Source organism: Aplidium turbinatum, chromosome 18 (genome assembly GCF_918807975.1).
Source record: "Aplidium turbinatum chromosome 18, kaAplTurb1.1, whole genome shotgun sequence".
NCBI classification, from domain to species: Eukaryota; Metazoa; Chordata; class Ascidiacea; order Aplousobranchia; family Polyclinidae; genus Aplidium; species Aplidium turbinatum.
In genome coordinates this window covers 1,828,602-1,851,138 of record NC_137489.1, presented here as the reverse complement: position 1 = coordinate 1,851,138, position 22,537 = coordinate 1,828,602, and the positions used below count along the sequence as shown (strand labels likewise).

Genomic DNA, 22,537 nt, shown 5'->3' with positions numbered 1-22,537 from the left:
CTAAAAGCACTGCTCATTGTCAAGCAAAATCTAGATTTTTAACAAAGCACCACGGAAAACATTCAACACCAATCGAAAAAAACGAATACACAAAAAACAACAAAAAATGAAACCCACAAAATAAAGTCACGTGGTAAAGTTGTTAGGCTACTAAAAATATTAAAAATCTAAAAACTCTACCCCTCCAAATTTAAACTTTCTTACTGAAGTGCAGGCATTTCCAAGATATCACCTTTCAAAGTGAATTCCTTATTCCGAAGTTTTCAGTAGAAACACTATGCAACGAACATTATATATTGAACAGTGTTGCCACTAACAAATTTTGGGTAATAGGGTTCACATTGAACAGTAACATTTCGGCAACGACTGCATGCAGAGCTTATTTAAAACCGCAGTGTCTCTTTCTTAGTTTTTTACTATTTAAATGACAAATCCAGCCAGAATAATGATAGCGCCTCTTACCTATGGAACACCTATGTGAAACAGTGTTCCATAGGTCCCACATAGCCATGATGTTTAGATAACTGGTTGTAAGTTTGAAATGATGCACTTCACTGTGCTGCATTCTTGTCTATATACTGTTTAAATAAATGGTTTCATCGGAGATTTTGCGCTAAGAGTCCTGCTTGCTCTAAACTCCTGAAGAATTCTTACAAAGTTAGACCTCAAAGGTACATTTTCATGCTCAAAAACATAAAAAAGCGTTTGCGTCTTTCAAAACAGCCTTTTCCAGAATTTTCGAAGTTGATTTCTGCTTACATGTCAAAACGGTGTTTCCAAATATAAATATTTTTTAAAATCCACTTTTGGTTTGGGAGCAAATCTGGTGTCCCATAGGTCCCGGCGTTCCATAGGTCCCACACCTCCCCTACAGGTTGTCGTTTCAAATATATTGCTTGGTCAGTTAAATACAATGCCACGTGTATATCAAAGAAAAACAAACAGGGGAAACATTCAAAATGCTGTGCAGAGGAGTGCTGCAGATAATGTTATAAATGGAAAATCCGTAAATGCTGCTTCTATTGATCATGGTATTAAACGGATGACGCTGACTCGTTACATAAATCGAGTGAAGAATGCTGTCGCTGCCGATAATGTGACTTCGGTCAGTAGAGCTATGCAGAGCTAGCGGTATGGTTTTGCTAACCATACCACCCCACACATCGCATCATCTACAGCCTCTAGACAAGGCTGTGTAGCCTACGGACCGTTTAAGTCGTAGGCCTACTACAGCATTACGTGATCGGTCTGCAAGAGATTTTTCCAAAAACTCCTCACTATAGCCTAACATTTAAATAGTTTATATGGTGATATATTGAAAACTGGGGCAACCACCCCCTCCCTAGATACGAAAACCAAAAACATATTCTGAGTGGTAAATCAATGGCTCAGTTGCAATAAAAACATGTATTAATACTAACTCTGCAACTTAAGAAATTGAAGTTGTCTTGATTTCGTATTAATGTAAGCAATCAACGCCTTAATTCATTGTTGCTCAACTTACCCCATGCTGCTGCTCAACTTACCCCATTAAAAAAGGGTGGGGCAAGTTGAGCAACTTTTACAAAACTACTCAGATCAGATGAAATATAAAAGACAAGAAAAATATTTTTGCTTTGAAGCAGGGCCAATGAGCATACCTTTAACATCCATGACAAAAATATTCTCTGACGCCTGACACATTTTCAAGAAACGCGTGTTTATAAAAACCTGCTCAACTTACCCTACCTTTCCCTACAGCTGCCAACTATTCTAAAGAAACAAATGTTGAACCTACACTCTCCAGCAAACGTTCTTGATTGTTGACGAAAGATGTTACCAGACTCCCGTGTAGGCTATCACATAAACAGTTTCATTTGCTGTTTCATTTATTAACGAAGGCCATAGAATCGACAAACAAAAACAATATCGTTTATTCACTTAACGATCAATCTCAAATCAAAGCTTTGCAAAATCAAATTAGAAAAAATTGAGGGAGTTTTGTGTAGGAGTAATAGGCTACTGTACATTGCGAAGAGTTTTTAAATCTTCATACAGTGAATGCAATTAAATCATACAATTAAATTCATGCAAAGCATATGTAAACGTTAAGACTTAGCATCATTCATCAATGCGACAGTCAGAACTGGATTGGACAAACAAGGCAGCAACTGTCAGTCCCAATTACAAACAAAAGATTGCTAATTGATGATTACCATGGTAACCGACGCCGTTGCTATGAAAACAAAACTCAGCACTGCCACTTGCGGCGCTGCAGATGTCGTGGTCGTTGTGGGCGCTGAAGTGGCGCCGATGGGGCAGACGTTAGAGGCGAGTGAGGTCGACATGCCGGTGTTGGGTTGAATACAAGTGGGCGTTGGTGGGTCATAGACTTGAGTGATATTCAGGGGTGGTCCATACGCTGGTATCTGTTGAACATTATGATCATTGAAAACGAATTATACGATTAAAGAAAAATAATTGACACGTTTGATTTTCTGTAAAAGGTTCTTCACGATTTTGAACCAAATAGAAGGGTGTGTACTAGCCTATATGAAGGGGTATAGCACCCTTTTCACAAGTTGAATCCCTGCACCAAAAACAGGTAGACAAAAAGAAATCTTTAATAATTTGGTTCTTGCTTGAAGACTGAAAATTTCTTCGTGGGGTCGTAATGTACAATTTTAAAACTACTATAGATACGATAATTTGGAAGCAATTTTGCTCACAATGCCACGGCTCAGGCTATTCACCACACCTACTCTGCGCAGTGATAGTTTGCAGAGACGACATAACTCTGCAAAGATTTTATTTAAGGAAATTTTAAGAGCTGTAATTCAATCATTACATGAACCAATCTTCCTTTCTGACATCTGTAATATTGAAATAACTTAATTTGAAGTGAACAAAATTATCCAAATGCGCGTTTTGGACAGAAATTAATACTGTCTCAATTTTTAGGCTTGTTTGTAGGCTAAGTTAATAGATCAGTGTTCTTCAGCCGGGGTTCTGCGGAACCTAGTGAGGTTGATGGGATCCGTGAGGGTTCTTCGTTTTTTAGAGGAATTAATTTCTTGATTTAGTAGATATTGATGCGTCGTTCTGAACTTTTAGATCATTGCTCCTCACTTAAACTTCAACTAGATAAGTAAGAGCTCGATTGCGGTCAATAGCCGAAGAAAAAAGCATTAGCCTAAAACAGGGGTTCCAAACCTTTTTTACACCGTGGCCCCCTTTGAAAATTTTGAATAATCAAAAGCCCCCCTATTTTTTTTAACCTTTTGAAAAAATTAAGAAACGTCATTTTAATTAAACAACTTGTTTATACTGTAACCGGTAGTTAGAATGATAAAATGATATAAAAACAACACACAATAAACATGATAGTAGGCTACATTAATTAGTTCTTACATATGCAGTTAATGTGATGGTTGAGTTTGTTTTTGCAGTATTTTTATTAAGTTTTAATTTATTTCTTTTGTTATATAGTGTTGGAGAGGACTTAGAGATAATAAATTAAGAAAATTATTATTTTTCAAATTTTTCCATAGCCCCCTTGAAAAAAGCTCATGGCTCACTAGACGGCCGTGGCCCTCAGGTTGGGAACCCCTGGCCTAAAAGGTAGGATTATTGCGTCACTTGTTCATTGTTACGCTGTTAACAAGCACATTATTGTTTTGTCCTAAGTTTTTGTTGTTGGATGCTCCGTGGCAAACACAGAGTACCCAGTGGCGTACGCAGGGGGGGGCCATTGGACCATGCCCCCCCCCCCCCTTAAAAATGTTTTAGTAGTTAACGACGTAGATTAAGGCATTTAATATGTTTTGGATTGCACTGTCAAAGCAATTAACAATGTTGTTGAAATACATGGCCCAATCTACCTACCCCACCCCAGGTATGCCAATGTAGCATAGTGTTCTGTAAGCCTATTATAGTGAAAAAGAATTTGTAGAAGAAAAGAAAGTTTTCAAATAAGAAAAGTTTTCAATTGTCCATTGTATGGTTTATTAGCTTTACATACTCATGATACTCTTAGTCTCTAACTGGGCGTGTTTTTCAGCGTTATTGTGATTGTGTAGTGTGCATATGTTATTGCTTGAGGGTGGTTTAGGGTAGGCCTTCTTTTTCTATAGTTCAGAGTGCCGTAATTTTTGATTAAAGTTAAAATTGCATTCGATATTTAAACTTTCACAGAGTAGTTCGATTTATGCTTTAATTAAGGTAATGACGTTGCCTATCATGATCGAACTATTATGGTTTTTACTTTTCTGTTTAGGCCTACTATCATGCTTTTCATATTCAGAATCGGTATCTGTACAGTGACATACACAAAGACCGTGAGAGTCCATATTTCACCGACAGATAAGCTAACTTAAACCTTGGTCAAACTATAGAGTAGCATAAGGCAATTCTTGATAAAAAAAAAGTCAAATTATATCGAATGCCCCCCTCCCCACGGAACAAACTCCTGCGTACGCCGCTAAACGTACCCTCAATGCGCGTAGTTCATTGGGTTTAGTAAGCCAACTACGTCGTCTACGTGAGGCATTAAATGCGACGTTAAGAATGTTATATCGTATCGTTTGTTTTTAATAACTTACAACATCTATCCAAATGAGTAAACTAGCCGTTGCAAATTAAAACATTATCGTCAATGCAAGCTGAGTACCTATGCCGGTAACCTATCGGCCAGTGGCGTAGCCAAGGGGGGGGGGAGGGTTGGAGATTACAACCCCCCATTTGGCACGCGTGTGACGTCACGATATTGAGAATGATGCTTTCAGTCTCTATGTCTCTAAAACAAAGTTTGCTTAATTTTAAACAAAACTGCATTAAAAGAGCGAGTTTTGCCAATACCAAACATTCAAATATCTCAGCCAGGAATTAGCAACAAGAAAACATAGAGACTTAGCTTTATTACCGAAAAATGCCCAAGAAAACGTGATCTTATCCTTTTGCTATGCCACCGGACAGCACCATTTTACAGGAATGTTTATACCCAGATTTTTGTTGAAAATGCTCTCAGAATGCACCAAATTCAAAGTAATTTTTCAAAATTTTCTGGGGGAAACCCGCCCCCCAGACCCCCGCCAGTGGCTACGCCACTGCTATCGCCTGTTATTAGCAAATGGGCGTTTTTTAGTTTTTTTCGTTTTGATTCAAAAACATTTTCAATGCCCCCCCCCCCTTTTTGGGAAAATCCTGCGTACTCTACTGAGAGTACCCCAGGGGTTCCGCGACAAACAAGTTGATCGCGTTCAAGTACAAGGTTCATCGATAAACAAGTTAAACAGGTTGAAGAACGCTGCTCTACATTCTCTTCACAATGGAACTTGAATAGTGCACTTTACAAATTTTGCATCTTGCCATCTCTAATCATTTTAACCACAAAGATAAAGCTTACCTCCAAGTTGGTGATTGTGTTGTTCTGGCAAACAAAAATATTCCACATGAGGTTCGTGGAATCGCTGAAGTTCGTAGCTAGCTCTTGATCCCATGACAGCTGCAAAGGGAAAATAATGTTATTGATATTTTGAGCTGTCGTCGTCGTGTGAGCCTCTGGGACCGAGAGTCTATTCTTTTACCACCCGATTCACGACGTTCTCGGACTAAGCTCGAAAGATGACACATCATCCAAGACCAAGACACGCAGATCTTACTCGGGCTAAAGATATTTCAGTTGTTGATGATATGGTCTGCGTCTGTTCCTCAGCACTACACTCACAAGAGGAGGAAGGGGCCCAATTGGTACGTGGTTGAGCGGAAAAGCCCCACGCCTGTACGGAGACGGTCAAGGCGCACCCAGGCCTAGCTGTCTTGATAGCGTCAGGCCTGTGGGACTGGTGTCGACATCTGGGATGAATGAGTAAAGTCTGATGGTGCTTGACTTCCATTGAGAGTTCCATTTATGGTCAGCTCAATTAACCGCAGAGATGTCCATCAGGAGTGTCACATATCTCTGCATTAAAACTTTAAAAATACGAAAAGATAAAAAAAATATTTCGTTTTTTTTCTTGCGCTTGAAGCCGCCGCAGGTCACATTGTTATATCCAGGCATAACAGCCAATGGATCGTGTGTACTGTTCATCGAGCGTTGTAATGTCCACATATATCTATCCTGATGTTGCAGATATTTCGCTGTAGCAAAGTCAACCCAGTTGTCGTATGCTGTCTCGTATGTCACAAGTTGGCTCCGAAAAAATCAATAATCTTATGGATCAAGATTGGCCTATATGTTTTAAATTTCCATGGATAAATATTGTATTAACTTAATCTTTATCACCTTCAAAACTAATTGGCCGGAAGTACAAGTAAAATCAAAACACAGAATAAAAAGGAGGGAGTTCTTATGGGAGATCACAGCTGATCAAAAATGATTAATTTCTTAAAAACGTAGAATTGATTGGCAGTTACTTAAATTATATCAACTTACCGCATTAACTACGCTGGGGAGGGTCTGATTGGGGGGCTGGCCAGGGATCGTAAGCAGTATGAAATCTGGGTACGCGTACGGAGATGGAATGCCAGTAGCTCTGGATGACAAAATAATTTGTGTCTAAGTGTTTCATAAACCTTTGTGATGTCATAACTTATTCGTCATCGGATCCAGCTCGTGTTCAAGCATTGTTTTTGTCATTAAGTTGAGCGGTTGAAGTCGGATGTAGCTTTTGAAGCCCAGTCTATAATGGAATGGACGTGGGCAAAAGACACATTATATGGAGAGTGGGAAGTGATTTATTTAGCTTGATAATCTATTCAAAAACAAAGAATTACAAGGAAAGATTTACTCTGTTTACCAGACCTGGTAGGTTCTCACATGAAATTTCATTTACTACAACAAAAATATGTTTTTTTATTAAAGATAATAACAATAATAGTGCTCAATGACGTATGCCTACGTAATAATAGTGCTCAGTGACGTAGCCTACGTAATAATAGTGCTCAGTGACGTAGCCTACGTAATAATAGTGCTCAGTGACGTAGCCTACGTAATAATAGTGCTCAGTGACGTAGCCTACGTATAGGGGGAGGCTAGTATTTATTAATTTATTATTATTTGCTTTGACAGTGCTATCCGAAACATGTTGAATGCGAGATTGTCGTTCGTTAAATTACTAAACTGTCCTTTAAAACGGGATGCAAAGCCCAATGCCACTTCATCTACACTCATAATGCCACTACCCACTCATAGTGCCACGGCCACCTGGAGATGCGGTCTGATTGGTCACATTTTGCAGATTTTGATTACAGCTACTGCTAGTGTTTGACTGACATTTTCTGAGATTTTTTTACATTTTGCTATCCCTGATGATATTAAAGCTTTTTGTTGCCTTGGGGAAGCAGTAGAAAATGAGAGAAAATAAGTTGAAAAACGCTGAATCAGACTGTTATTGAAACATTAACGGTCTGACTAAAATCTTCGAAATCAAAAATTTTCTGTTTGTCTACATCTGAGGATGTGTATTGTGCCATCTGGGGAAAATAGTAAAGAAAGCGTAAAAATATAATTTTTAGAAAAAATTATTTAAACATTTGCCCAAAGTTAGCAAAATCTGAAAATTTCTGCAAAATGTGACAAATCAGGCCATATCTTTAGGTAGCCATGATAGTGCTTATACGATCACGTGAAAAACACGTGTGCTGATATACAGCAATGCGGTCACGAATAAATTAATAACAAGCAGCACAAACAGGTAGCTGGTTGCATCGAAGTATCCGTAGAGTAGATCTGGAATTGGATAAGACTCGCAGCGGGTGATCGGAATCTTTGGATAATAGAAGACGAACGCTAAGCACATCTCTTCTGATGTACCAAGTCCACCCTGAACAAACAAGAAACTTAATTAAAAAAAAAAAGGAAACTATAAAACTTATAAAATTCAACTTGAAGCCGAGGTTTCAAGACAATCGTAGCGGTTTGCGGGGAATGGTTTACAACTTTATCTTAGTTTAATGATTTCATCTTCATTTGTAAAACCAATTTTTTTTTGCTTCAAATAAAAGGCAATTTTAAACAAGCATAGCTCAGCAACACTGCGACATTTAGCATTGTAACACAAAAATAAAATAAAGCGAACGTTTTCGACGATACATAAAGTTTTTTGAAGCCTATAAAAGAAAAAAAGTAATTATACATTGCATAAAAAAATACTACAGAAAATAAAGCATCACACCAAAAATATTTAAAGTAACTTGTGTTCTTCTGGTAAGCGCAAGTTACTTTATTTATCAAATGCCTGGTGAACAGTTTCACTCTGTTTTCATCAAACATATTGTTTAATCTAAACATTCAATGATTGCCTATTCTGCTCACATACAAAACGAATACACAACACAACCGATCAAGTAGAGAATTAAGTTCAGAAGAGAAGTATCCAGGCAGATTGGGCAAGAAAGACTGAAGCACAAAACGAGATAATTGCACAAAACAAAAGCAACAGAGAGGGGAACACACACTTGGCAATTTAGTCAACGACGGTTAAGAGATAGGAATCCTCGCCGGCAAACATGTGCTTGTTAAGTCCTGGGTTGGAAGATTTGGTGATCAATGCCTCGTGAATCTTTGTGTCGAACTCGGAAAAACAATTACGAACAATCTCGAAAGACTTGTTGCAAATGCAATCTTGTGGCAAAGTATTATTGTACAATCGGTTATCAAACAAACATCTCTTGATGATTGCGATCTGAGAAAAGTTTCTATTAAGAACATGAAACAAACATCATAGGCCTCCCTGGTAGCTCAGCAGTTGGTTAAGCGCCTGACTTTACGAACGAAGAAAGTGTAAAATCACTAGGCACTTGTTCTTTTTTCAAGACGCGCGCTTGGCCGATGCATTTCAAGGACTGCTTTCCATTCAGCAGCAACTAGTTGATAGAATAATTCCTCGGCAACAACACTTCAACAATCGGAAACTTCACTCTGTTAAACTCGGTGACCGGACCTGGGTCAGTCATCATCATCATCATTTTCAGCCTGTGAGAGCCCACTGCAGAGCGTAAGCCTTCCCCTTTTCATGCCAATTTACATGATTATGTGCTAGTTGGTACCAATTGGTTGTATTGCATTGTTTGTCAATGTCGTCCCTCCATCTCACTTTTGGTTTTCCTTTTTTTCTTTTGGTTTCTCGTGGTGTCCATGTTGTTAATTTTTTAGTCCATCTATTGTCCTGATATCTTGCTATATGACCTGCCCAGGACCATTTTAGTTTCTTGATTGTGCTTAATATATCTCGTAATTTCGTTTGGTTTCTGATCCATTCGGCAGTCTTTTTACCTCTCCATGTTAAACCCATCATGATTCGTTCATGTGCTCTCTGCATAGTTTGTTTTTGTTTTGTTTGTTTTATTATCTTTATCCTGCATTGCGGGAAAGCGGACTTGAGCGCTATGCATCGGTCTACGCCTTCCGACGTACACCTGACCCACGCTGCAGCCGACGGCAATGTCTGTTTCCGGTTGTCTACTCTACTTATTACTGAAATTTGGTACTACCCATTACTCGAAATCGATCACTGGGTAGAGGCAATTATCGTAAAGTTTCTTGCCCAGAGAAACAACAGCAAGTGCGGGTGGCTGGAGTCGAACATGCAGGCGCTTAGTTTAAATGTTAATTTCTTTGTAAGGTTCCAAGTTTCTGCACCATATGTAGCGGTTGGAAGGATGCATTGATCGTAGACTTGTTTCTTGAGGGAAAGAGGCAGTTTTGACTTAAATATCGTACTTGCTCTTCCGAAGGCTTGCCATCCAAGTGATATTCTTCTTTTGATTTCATCTTCTTTATTGGAGTTGGTTGTAATTTTTTGGCCAAGGTATATATAGTGATCAACTTTTTCGATAGTCGCTCCGTCCAAAAGAATATTGTTGCCGATGTCTGCCAGTTTGTTAAACATAACTTTCGTTTTGTTAAAGTTCATATGAAGGCCAATCTTTTTGCTTTCTGTATTGAGTTCACTTAGCATTGTTTGTAGTTGTTTAGGTTGCTCAGATATAAGGATGATGTCATCAGCAAAACGTAAATGGTTTATGTATTCACCATCAATTTTGATTCCTTTTTCTTCCCAGTTAAGTTGTTTAAAAATTTCTTCTAAGGCTGCTGTAAAAAGTTTTGGAGATATTGTGTCACCTTGACGTACCCCTTTTTGAATCTGAAATGGTTCAGAGTCTTTGTGTAGTCGAATTATAGATGTATTTTCCGCGTAAATGTTTTTAAGAAGTTGAGTGTATGAGTGTTGAGTATATGTTTATGTATATGTATGTAGTATATGTTTAGTATATGTTGAGTATATGTTTAAGAAGTTGAGTGTTGAGTATATGTACTGGGTCAGTAGCCTAGTTCAAATCATCTAAACATGCGGAACTGCTAGGATTAAGCTTTCGAAGAAGTTTTCTAAGTCCCAGGGTAAAACATTGTTTATGAATGTCATGATTCTAAAAAGCAGCCTCGAAGAAATGAACCTTATGCAGCAACGACACACTGACTTCTACACCACTCGTTATTGCACTTTTTTTTTGAATCTTTATCCTTGGACTGACAAAACCTTGATAGGTTATTCCTGGTAGTTTCGCATACTTGTAGAAGCTGTTCGCGCAGAGGCGGTTACCGAGATTGGCAGAGTGAAGTTTTCTATTGTTGAAGTGTTGTTGCTGGAGAATTATTCCATTTACTAGGTGCCACTGAATGAAGAGCAGTCCTGAAATGCGTTGCTCAAGCGCACACTCCGGGAGTCGAACTTGGGCCGCGTGATCTTGAGCCGGGCGCATAACCACTGAACTAACGGGACACATAGACACATGACACCTCGTCATAGCACATGACTAGGGAACTGTGTTTCGAAAGCTAGTGCAAACCGCCACTACCACAGCGAACCCGCAGCACCAGGCTAAAACCTGTCGATTGTATGTACAGCTGTGAAAATTCATTGCCATTAATGGAAAGCAATAACTTTTGTAACAACAAAGCTTATTTGTCCTTAGTCGTAAGTGGTTAAACACGATTTATGATGATTATAAACCAGTTGTGGTATCAAAGGCCGAAAGAATTTTTAGATTGTTTGAAATATCGATAATGACAAAATAGATTTCTTAAATCATATGAAGTATTTATTTTTTTTTTGAAGCTTCAAAACAATACAAAAGTCGTCATCACGACACCCTTTGAAATTACTGCTGATAATAAACAGTTTCATAGTTTGTAGAGCACTCACGTATGTGAACTCTGTTTTTTCTTTAGAATTGTAGTTGCATATGATCTGCATGGAATCACCGGAGTTGAAGTCAATTTCTTGAGAAAATATTTTAACTTCTTGGTAGTTGAAATCGTAGGATAGATCTTGAGCAATGTGGGGTAGTTCTTTACCGTCACTAGATAGAAAAAATGATTTAATGAGTGAGGAGAATGTACCAGAAATGTTTCAACCTGCCCTCATGGAAACATTTAACATAACTCAGATTATAGCAACTCAATCCTAACATTTGTAAAACCAACATCCAAGACTTTCTTTTTGAAGATAGTATTCACCAGCAGCCAAACAATTACGAATTAATTAATATATGTGTTATAACACAGACTTTGATATGATGTTGAAATGGAAATGAAATACCATAGCATGGTCAATGAAGTCAACTTTCATCATCATTCAACAATAAAAATAAGATTACACCAAAATGTACAAAACCACATGACGTTGTTACAGTAGCGCACCCAGAAAGAACCTTTGGGGGGTCTAATTCAGAAATGACGGCCGAGTGATTTGCGACAATAGTGACAGTGACAATATGCTAACGCCCATCCTTTTGATTAATATTTAAAGGCATTCACGGCCCACAACCCACCGGGATTGCCGATACATCAAGATTCGTTCTCTCAATCAGATTAGAAGTTGGCCTGGTAAACCCCATGCTACTAGTAGCATCCTCACCCCTACGTCCATTCTCGCAATCTTCTATAGATCTCGACTTGTTCGTCATTTAGGCTATGACAAAACAGATTTAGTTTCCGTTTGCGAACACAAATAAGCAGTGACGATCGGTGAGGGAAAGCAAGGAAAGCAGTGCTTACCTGAGCGAAAACTATGCAAAATATAATGACTGAATTCTAGGTTTAACTTCTTATTATTTTTATCACGTCTATTTTAACTTGAAAATTACTGTATTCGTGACTAGAATTACTCGTAACGCTTGTGAGTAGTCTAAGTCCTCACCAAACCGCATGTCTTGCCTATAAATGCCAATTAACGCAAACGCTTCTGTCAGAAACAATCACTGAGGCTCCAGGTAAGCAACTATCAAACTTGCTTTCCCAGATTCAAAAATGTCAAAAAACGCCTTCGTTTTATCCAATCCTCACTCGTTTTGCAAAACGTCACCAGCTGCTTAGCCAATCAGATGTGTTATGGTTATGGTATGGTTAGTTTTGCTTTCCCAGTGACGTCAATGCGAACATTCGCTAGAGCGGCTAGACTAACTCGTCAGAATGGTCTCTCGTCACGGTACACAGCACAGCATCATAATGCCGAAATAATTGTTGCTGTTTTTTGATGTCTCCTCGCCATGTACTTTAGCCTACTAGCTTTCATAGTCATGCCTTTGCCCTTTTTACAGCGCTGATATAACGTTACTTCGTCAATGAACGTTCAGGTGCGGGTGCAATATTTAGTTCGTTAAGCTTCTATACGCAGGAGGCAAACTTATCCAGCTTTTTGTACAAATTGCTTGCGGTTGTAATGTTTAGGCCTAAGTGTTAGTTTTTGTAGTGTAGGCCTAACTGAATATCTGAGAATGAACATTCATGACGAATTAAATATTTAGACAACTAATATTCCATGTCTAACACTGGATTTTGGTCCTGCAACGTTAAAATTAAGATTGTTCATGACTTCTAAACATTAAATGGATGTATGATCACGACATAGGCGAAGCACAATTTGACAGATTTTTATTTTTGATTTGTTTTGGAAATGCTCTCAGAGCGCACCAAATTGGAAGTGTTTTTCAAAAATTTCTGGGGGAGGCCCCCCCAGACCCTCCGCTGGAAGTGTTGCCTTCGGCAACACACCTTCGGGCTTCGCCGGACGGTTACGCCCTTCGTGCCTACTACCTTGCTGCAGCATATTTCTAAGTTGCTTTCCCAACGGTTTAAGCCACCGAACGTCATTGCAAATAAGTACAAAAACAACAACTGGCACGAAAACAGTGTGAAACAAAACACTAATTTTGTAAACCGTAAATTTGATGTGGACTTTTTTCCTAGTTACAAAACATTCAAAGTAGTTCGTATTTTAAACTAAACTCCCAGACGCCTTTGTCTCTCTGCTCAAATGTCTAATACAGTTTTACTTGTCCGTGTGATTCGGCATTGACGTACGCTACATCGGTACGTATGTCCACCAGATTTTGACCACGAGAGTACTGGAGAATCTGATCTTTAGGGAGTTAAAGAAAAGTGCCATCAAAGATCATATCATGAAGTGTTCTTTTTGCACAGATCGAAAATTCGCTGCTGACTCATTTAAAATCTTACGCAAAGGCAAATCCCAATTTGACACCAAAATTCAGGAAACGCTGTTAATCAAACGCTACAACCCAAATTTAAACAAACAATTATTGGCCGGAGGCGCATCCATTTTCCCCAACATTTACTTGATGTATCACGTTCCCTGTGGTGCAATTTTTTTGTAGCTATTTATGTAACTTAGTTGCCTTTATCTAATGTAATTTTACGTTTAAAAAGTTGAAATTTATTGCATTTTTATAAATATTTTCATATTCCTGATGAGGGCTTAAGTTTAGCCGAAAACGTTCAACTGTTAAAACTATTTGTAAATATGTAAAATATATTGTTATAATGCTCAGCCCTGTTGTATTGTTGTGTCTTATTCATGTCTAACCTGTAAGCAAAAGGTATAAATAGAAAACATACAAAAACTTCATTTTTGGTGGCGGGTTTGGTGGGGGGCTTGAGCCCCCTTAGCCCCATGCTGGGTGCGCTACAGCGTTGTTTAGCTATTAAGCTGAGAGAGGATGTTCGAATTCCCAACACCTTCTGTGCCATCCGCTGCTAATAACTTTTTGTGATGAACGAACAGTCTTACCTTCCAATGTGCCTTAATGTTATTTCCTCTCCTAAAAGATGTGTATGAAGCATCGTCCCAAAGATTTTGATGTCCGACTGTCCATTTACCTCCATACCCTGCAAAGTTCGGTATCATTGCTAAAACGTCACTTTATCAAACTTGATAACCGGGCCTGGGTCAGTGGTCCAAAGCTTCTATAAGTATGCGGAACAGGTTTAAGCTCTCAATGAAACTTTCTCAATCAGAGAATGAATTTTCTCATAATCATTCAATCAAAAATTTCCATAAAGGTTAACATTTGAATTGCACTTCATCCAGCTTTTCAACATCTGGCAACACTAATATGATGTTTAATATATAACTTGTTGTAACAATTAATATAACATACTATCTGGTAGCAACACAAAGAACAAGGTGATTTTTAGCGTTGATGAGACCTATAGTAGTTTTCAAGGAGATTACAAAAGTAGCATATCAGATGGTATCGGCCTGGGCCCGTTGATTGCATGCGTGTGTTGAGAATTGCGTCTTTTGGAGATATTCACATAAGCCATCACGACTACTGCACTGTATTAGCGATTCTTAAATAGTAAAGTGATCGAACGGTTGCTTGAAACAGGTCAGTGAAGTTATATTGATTCTAGGACCCGCCTTGAATTTGGGTCTACATATTAGCAACATCTCAAGACACATATTTCCATCCTCTCCGATCATACAAGTTAATTTCAAATCCAGTTTAAAATAAAACTGAAAACCATCATGAAGCTTACAGGACTGCAGACTTTGTGTGAAAGCGTTGCATTATAGTGAATAACTTTATTTCTATAAAGGGCTGTCTTGCTTTATGTCAGTTAGCTTGAAGAATTAAATCAATTAATTGTTTCATTGCTAATCCAGCAGGTATTCAGGACATAGACCTGCTTCTTTTTTTTCTAAACTAAGTTGAGTAATTCAAAGGCATTGCTATGTGAACCAAGCAATGTGTTACATGTTTATGTGTTGTGTGTTATTTAAATGTATTTTAATGTTATTTATGTGCATTTTATTTGTTATTTATGACTATGTGTTTCTCCAAGCAAGACTCACCGCAGCCAGACATCCGCCAGTGCATGTTCCATATTGCTTGAAACTGTCCGCTTTAGGAGGGATGAGTTGGAGAAATGAAAGGACACTATGCCCAACTTCCATTACCCCAGCATCGTATTGTCGAAGCTGAGATGTGTATGTCATACGTAATCCCGAGCTGTCGATGATGTCTAAAAATCAATTCAGGAGTTTTTTTTTTAAAAAAAGCTTTCTTTTGTATGAATATTATCATAAACACTTTCTATGACATAAGGAGGATACAAGTGCATCAACTGACGTTAGGTTATATCTTGTAAGCAACGTTGTTAGAATGATGGTAAATAAACAAATAAAAAACAATAAATGATATTGATACCACAAAAAGTGCTCAATGACAAGCAGAGCTAATTGCATCAACTTCAGGTACCACTCACTAAAAACCTTAACAGCCTGTGTCACCTTATTAGGATCATCAGAAGAAAGTTTTGAATAAGTTCCTTCTGGTGATCCTAATAACGTGAAAAAGGCAGTTAAGGTTTTTAGTGAGTAGCAACTGAATTTCATGTAAAAAATACTTTCTACTAATTTATATTGGATTCTAATGGATTCTATTTGAATATCACGACAGCCATTTTATCTGGCCCAAATCTGGTAAAATTTGGTCCGATCCGTACCAATCTGATGAAGATCTGGACCAGATAAAATGGCTGTCTGAATAAGTTCCTTCTGACGATCTCTATGAGTTGAAACAGGCTGGGTTTTTAGTGGACTAGTAACTAAATTTGATGTAAACAAATAAATAAATTGTTATGAAATTTATGAGACTCATTTGACTAAAACAGATATCGCTACAAACCATTCTTTGAGATTCGACTGCAGAGAGGCTCATGCAATCAAAACAAATATGTTCATATCTGTTTTTTTATCTATGACAACGGACCCTACATCATTGATTCAAAGGATCGGCAACTATGTTAAAGCTGCAAAAATAAAATGCCTGAAAATATCTTACAGTTCAAACTCAAATGTTATGAAACCAATCTTTGCTTAGGTGTTCAAATGCTTTTATTCAATTGAAATATATTTTAAGCTTGAATTTAAACAGCGTCGAATTTGCTTAAATGTCCAATGCTTTACCTGATCTCATGGCTGGATTATCGTAATGAGTCTCCATGACAACGTATTTAGGTCCATCCTCAGGATCAATGGGGAGCCCCACGTTGTAGGGGTAGTAAAAAGTCTGCAAATATTTCAAGGCTCTAGTGAAATCGCTAAAGAAGTGAACACTCACCCAAAATAGTCCTGACATACCTCTAAAAATGGTAGATTAATATTTTGTGAAAATAAGTCTTTTAATTTCTAATCTTTAAATTTCTAATCTAAAAAATAGTCAAAAGAAGAAAATTAAAGTATTTTGGACACACAATAAGGCAAAACTCGTTACAAAGGTAGACCAAGAATGATTTGGACATCAAACATCACTAAATGGACAAAATTAAGTTATGAAAATGCCAACCCTCAATACGAAGAAGGAACGTAATGATGATGATGAATTTCTAATCTATTGTTACCTCGCCGCCAATGGCCCAGGCGTGTATTATTTTGGAGCAGCTTAGGAAATCTGGAGGCATGTTGGAACTGTAGCATTCCACGTCTGTGTTTAAAATGCTGGAATTCTGAAAACAAAACCTAAAGGTTGTTGTCGTGAAACTACACATGTATTTAGTTGGAAGGAAAAACATCAAAGAAAATAGGCGCATGAAACATAAGAAGAAAAACAATACAAAACACTTACGCACAAAGTTCTTTTCAGTTTTTGCACCAAAAGTGGATTACCACTAGATGTGTTAATTGTTATTTACAAAATTTAAAATATGAATTGACTAATTTTCAAAGTAAGCTCTTATCCATTGTAAAACCAAACATCTAAAAATATTTTGTATCCTCATTTACAAACGATAATCTTATACAGAGAAAGGCGACAATGTGACATCATAATTACCAGTAGCGTGTCATAGTCACATTGGTAGAGGATCATGTGGTGGACATTCACTTCGTTGCCTGATTGGATGACTGGTTCAATCTAAAATATGACGCAGGTGATTATTGCGCCACTGATTGTAATTAACTCATCCCTGCATAGATGTTTGCATGAAAGTAACTAAAAAACTGCTAATAAAATTACTGTGTTCATAGGCGGAAGGTTGAACGCAAGCTCACATGACCAGCAATTAGACTTAAAGTTCAGAAGAGACGAAAGCAAGTTCATCCCGAACTCTTTGAAAGAAAAAAATCTTTAAATGTCCAAACATATTGCTCCGTTTCAAAGTCAAATTCTCTATTATTCGGCTGAAACGTACAGTGTTGCCAGAAAGTAGAATGTGATTAAAATTTAAACCGTTTCTCCTCGTTACAAGCCTAATCAACAACTCAGGTTTTCAACAACAAAATTTGTGTACATTAATTTATTTTTCTTGATGATGTTTTGTTGAAAAGTGAATAAGTTCTTACTTTCACTATCTGCTGCTTAGATGCAAAATCAGGAAACTGCATTAATCTGCAACTGTAGTGCGTCTGTAGAGCAGGAAGATTGAAATTGCTATTGAGGAGGTCAAAAGATTGGACAGGTTCATTTGGAGGAAGAGAAGTAACACTTCCACCCTCAAGAAGGAGCAAGCTTTTTGTTCCTAAACAAAACAACAACTTATATATAAATACACTCGGAGTTTTTTGTGTTTTTTTTCTGGCTGATCATCTTTAATCCTTCTTCTGATGAGTCCAGATAACCAAGCGAAAAGCAAGTTATCGTCAACAAACATTAACACATGACCCTGAATATAATAACAGAAGACCTAGACCAAAATTGGAGTTGTTGGAGGAATAGAGAAATCATTGGTAATATCACTGCACGCAAGATTGGAGTTGTTGAAGGATAACTCAGTGGCATAAAAAACGACTAAAGCTTTTAAAAGTTGTTGCTGTTGAATATCTAAGTTGAAAACGCCCAAACTATTATTTGAGTTCTCTTTGTAAGTCTCAATCAAAGTAGTTTAAGTATTTTACATTTTATAACTAATCCACACCCAGTATTCTTAAGCAAAAACGCCACACTCTGAAATAGCCACTTGCTGTATTGAGAAGTAGGCTGCGATGGTGAAACAGGAGAGGGTCTATTGTTATGTGTTCCCAGTCACAGACACAGATCACATAACTGGAACGGTCTTACAGCCTGGAGTGGGGTTTGTGCTCCAACCTTGCACGGAATGACGTCGTTAATGCATTAATGACTAGATTTTACGTCATAATCAGTGACCCAATATCATGTGATTTGGACTCATCTGACGAAATGGATCATTATGTTTTTGCATTGTGCGACAATACCAGGACAAGTTACAGCTTACCTCTATTTTCTGCCTTGTTTCCATGGTAATCAGCTGAGGTGATGTCTGAGCCACTTGGATCAGTTTGTCCCATCGCCCATATTATCTTCTGTGTGCTTGTCTAGAACAGATTGTTATTAACCACACGATAAACAAAAGAGAAAGACTTAACTATCGTCAAAAGATGTATTTATAAGATTTCTACTAAACACTCAACATATGATTCACTATTGTGACGTCCCCAGGATCACGCCTGGGATCACGCAGGTCTTGGGTCCAATGCTTACACTTTTTCAATAAATGAAAAAAAAAACTAGTCTGATAATAATCAAAATATGTCAGTTCAGTTGTTTTTTATTTCTGACCATCATATCAAAAACAATACACGTGAACATAGCAAAGGTCGAGAAAAAGGTAGAAGCGACAAAATGCGAACGTTAAAACGTGCTTGCGACCGAAGTAAGTTATTGAGTTGAAAGAAATTTGGCACGGTCGCAACACCTTCAGAAAAATTTAAGATGTAAAACGGCACTTTCAGACTACGATTTTTGATTTTGATTATAATCTGATAAAAAAACGCATTTCATTTTCACATGCTTTTTCTTGAAGGGGCGGCAAAATCTGAATCCGCCCCGGGCGGCACATTCCCTAGCTACTACACTGTATCAAGGGGAAAAAAAAAAATAATAATAATACAAGTTGAAAAATAAAAGTAAAAACAAGCTGGTGATGAAATATAAAATGGAAAACATAAACATGCAATAGCATGGAATTTTTTGACACTTTTTGTAATCTTAAAATTCAATGGTCATTACGCCACTAAAAAGTTGAACATTATGCTATCGCCAGTTGATTTACTGTTATTGTGATGTCATCGGTTCCGTCACATGCCGCGATTTGTCGTTGGAAAGTGATGATGGTCCATCCGTTGCACTCGCTACCTCCCAAGAGCTTCACGTTTTGTGCTGCGTCAATTGGAGGAAACGTGTTTTTGGTAGGGTCGCCATGTCGGTCCTAGAGAAATTTTACAAACTCAAAATTGATAAAAAAAATAAATTTGGTAATAACAACAGCATGGCTTCATGTTCATAGTAAAAACCATGCTGCTAGGCACTGCACATGACATTAGAAACAAATTATAAATTTCTCATGGTGATGTGCAAAGTAGCCTACAACATTTTAAGATGAGTCTTTAAATACCATGAAAACGGTTTATTACAAATAAATAATTTGATGTTGGTTTTAACAAAGGTTTGTTTCACGAGAAGACATTTAAATAGAGAAAATAATAGTTTAAATAAGTAATAGGAGTTGGAAAGAGTTTCGAAAAAAATATTACTGTTCTGTAAACTATGCGTCACTGTGACGTCATACTTACAGTGATATTAGCCACTCCATTCTTGACCCATCCTACATAGATGTCCGCACTTATCATTCCACCATTGGGAGAAATACCCATTCCGATCCATCCTGTGGTATTCCCATGAAGCTGGAAAGACAATAATACAATTGAAGCCATCAATGCGTAGCCAACGCGCCTTGCTTCATCGTAACGTTATGTCATTACGTTTGGGTGAGACGGTGGACAAAAGCCATCATTGTTAGGGGTGCCATTGCAAACTGGATTTCTTGATTGATAACGGTGACTACCAAACCCCCTCAGCAAATAGAGAGTAGTTTCAGCGCTTCTATGCATTGTTGTCAAACAATAGAGTCATGTGAAACACATCAAATTTAAAATGTGGCACTGCACAAAAGATTTCGCTTTGATCTATCAATTAGCTTGTTTCAACACACCTGCAGGTTTACCGTTGTTATGGTAACACAAATGTAGCAGTTACGTAACAATCAACTCTATGGGATCTTTTACAATACTTGGTTCCAGTCATCAGACCTGATCCTTCCCTTTCCCTTTTCTCAATATAATTCACAAACTGAGGTATTTTTGTTGATTTAACGTTTTCTTGCAAACTTAAAAACAGTTGCTCACTTGGGTTTAAGGTGAGGTCATTTTGAAGATCTTTAAAGTTCTAATGAAGTTTTTTGGCCTAACAAGATTGTGTAGGATAAATTGAACCGACATTTCAACGAAACATATCACACGGCGAATTTGTCATGCAAAATTTAAAATTGCTTTTTCATTAACGTTAGATGTTTTTTTAGTTACTGTAATCACAAAAATATTTCGTAGCTCAATACCTTCCCAATACCAATGGCCTGGGCCGTTGAAAGGATATTTTGGGCCTGGTACCAATGATATGCTTAGGCCTCAAATCGAAATACCATATTTATTTTTTAAAAAATGCACTGTATCCATCGAATATGGTCTCTTTGTTTTTCCGGACCACTAAAATTATCTCCTAAAAATATTTAAAAACTATTAAATGAAATATACTTTTAAACCAGCAATAATTATCTAAATGATATCTAATGACAATTGATAATAATGGTAATAATGGTAATAATAATGATAATGATATTGATTAAATAAATGATGTAAATAAATACAGTAAAATAAAAGTCTTTCAAATGTATGAAAAATCAATGAAGTCTCGTCGTACCTCAAATGTGATATACGTGGAGTTAAACTTCCAGTAAAGTTTTACTTGGCCTCCAGCATCGAGCACAGCTTGGTGGGGGTAATCATCAGTGGGTTGTTGTCCCATGCAAACCCCCACTATGCACAATAAGATAACTGTAAGGAATTTCATCATTCAAGCTAAAAAATACAACTGTCTGAAATTGCAAAAAATAGGAGAATTGGAACTGAAATAGAAGTTTCCAACCTTCTGAGGAACATGCCAAGATTCGAACCTCAAATCTTTGCACATAGTAGGCAACATGCTAATGGACATCCTGTCAGATAAAACGAATCCTCAAAATCTTCTCACTTCTTCCTTTCATCAGATCTGAGAAATCTTAATCCTTCAACGTATGTCAAAGCAATCTAGGTGGTTAGGGCTCAGGTGTTTGCATCTGTCTATGCAGTCATATTCATTGTACAAAGCAGCCAAACAAAAGGAAGACAGGATTTCATTTAGTAGCGTTGCTGGCAGCCTACCTGTCTCGGATAGTTCATCACAATGTCCAAAGCCATAATACAAGTTATTAGTTTTGGTTGTTGCAGACTGGTTTCATTTGTATTTAGATTTTATTAGGCATTAAATTCAATGCAGCATTTTCTATTACTTACAGCAACTGTAAAAAGTAAAGAACTAAACTTTGTTCTTTGGCTGCATCGTTGAGAGCTGCGATTGCCATCAGCGAAGAAGAGTGCACAATCGATGTGAGCCGTTGTGAATCGTATGCTCTCCGTTCTACGGCCTTTAAGCGAGTGCGGTTTTGTTTCACTTAGATGCTTTTCTTCTACAAGAAGCTATCTATCTATTTGATTGTTTTTTTTAGAGCTTTGTCATTGTTAGCTCATGGACGTTTACACAGTCGTCATGGGTCAACTGTGATGCCTTATCGCCTACTTCATCTTGCACCCCAAATGACGATGCACATTCCTGAGATGCGCCTCAGTGGGAGAGAGAGAAAAGTTCTTTTATTTGCATCAACAGCACATGTGGAAAAAACAATACAAGATTACAATGTGAACTAGGTTGTTTTAATGTTTGCTGATGATGATGGGAGTGGCAGAAGGACCGAACTGGTCATCAAGTCTGCCACACCCGTGTGGTGTCATGTGTGGTGTACTTATTTGACATGGAACGGTGTCGGAGTTGAACGCAAATATATATTGTATACATTACAACATAAAAAACAATACACACACGAAATTTAACAGTAGGCCTACAATATAAAACAGGAATACAAGAAGTGATGCAGAAATACAAAATGGCATAGGCTATACATACAACACAGCATACCGGTTAGACAAAAGCGAATATACAGTAATTAGCAAGATACGGTGAGAATAAGTAAAAACAGTTTGATGGCACTATATCAGTTACTTATACCCAGACATTAAGTGCAGTTTTAATTTTTTTAAAAACATACTAATTGTTTGAATTTTTCTTAGCTGTTCCGGTAATTTGT

General features: G+C 37.6%; 1 protein-coding gene across 1 annotated transcript; it reads right to left on the bottom strand.

Moving 5' to 3' along the window:
• Nucleotides 1–1,856: 1,856 nt before the first annotated feature.
• LOC145787341 (DBH-like monooxygenase protein 1 homolog) lies at nt 1,857–21,228 on the bottom strand. The gene is made up of 15 exons (XM_082599067.1): nt 21,058–21,228; nt 19,875–19,985; nt 19,355–19,510; nt 18,518–18,617; nt 17,628–17,803; nt 17,119–17,199; nt 16,688–16,792; nt 16,254–16,356; nt 15,138–15,307; nt 14,070–14,167; nt 11,184–11,340; nt 7,672–7,802; nt 6,413–6,512; nt 5,384–5,482; nt 1,857–2,408 (listed from the first exon to the last, which is right to left on the bottom strand). The coding sequence occupies exons 1-15, from the start codon at nt 21,208–21,210 to the stop codon at nt 2,181–2,183; spliced, it is 1,968 nt and encodes a 655-aa protein (XP_082455193.1). The 5' UTR covers nt 21,211–21,228; the 3' UTR covers nt 1,857–2,180.
• Nucleotides 21,229–22,537: the final 1,309 nt, after the last annotated feature.

What these genes read in the sequence shown, in the direction of transcription:
- LOC145787341 (XM_082599067.1), bottom strand. Translation starts at nt 21,210, where the DNA reads ATGATGAAATTCCTTACAGTTATCTTATTGTGCATAGTGGGGGTTTGC. An exon ending in CTAAGCAGCAGATAGTGAAA is followed by an intron (nt 17,200 to 17,627) that starts GTAAGAACTTAT and finishes GTCATATTTTAG; the next exon opens with ATTGAACCAGTCATCCAATC. An exon ending in CTGGCGGATGTCTGGCTGCG is followed by an intron (nt 14,168 to 15,137) that starts GTGAGTCTTGCT and finishes CGAACTTTGCAG; the next exon opens with GGTATGGAGGTAAATGGACA.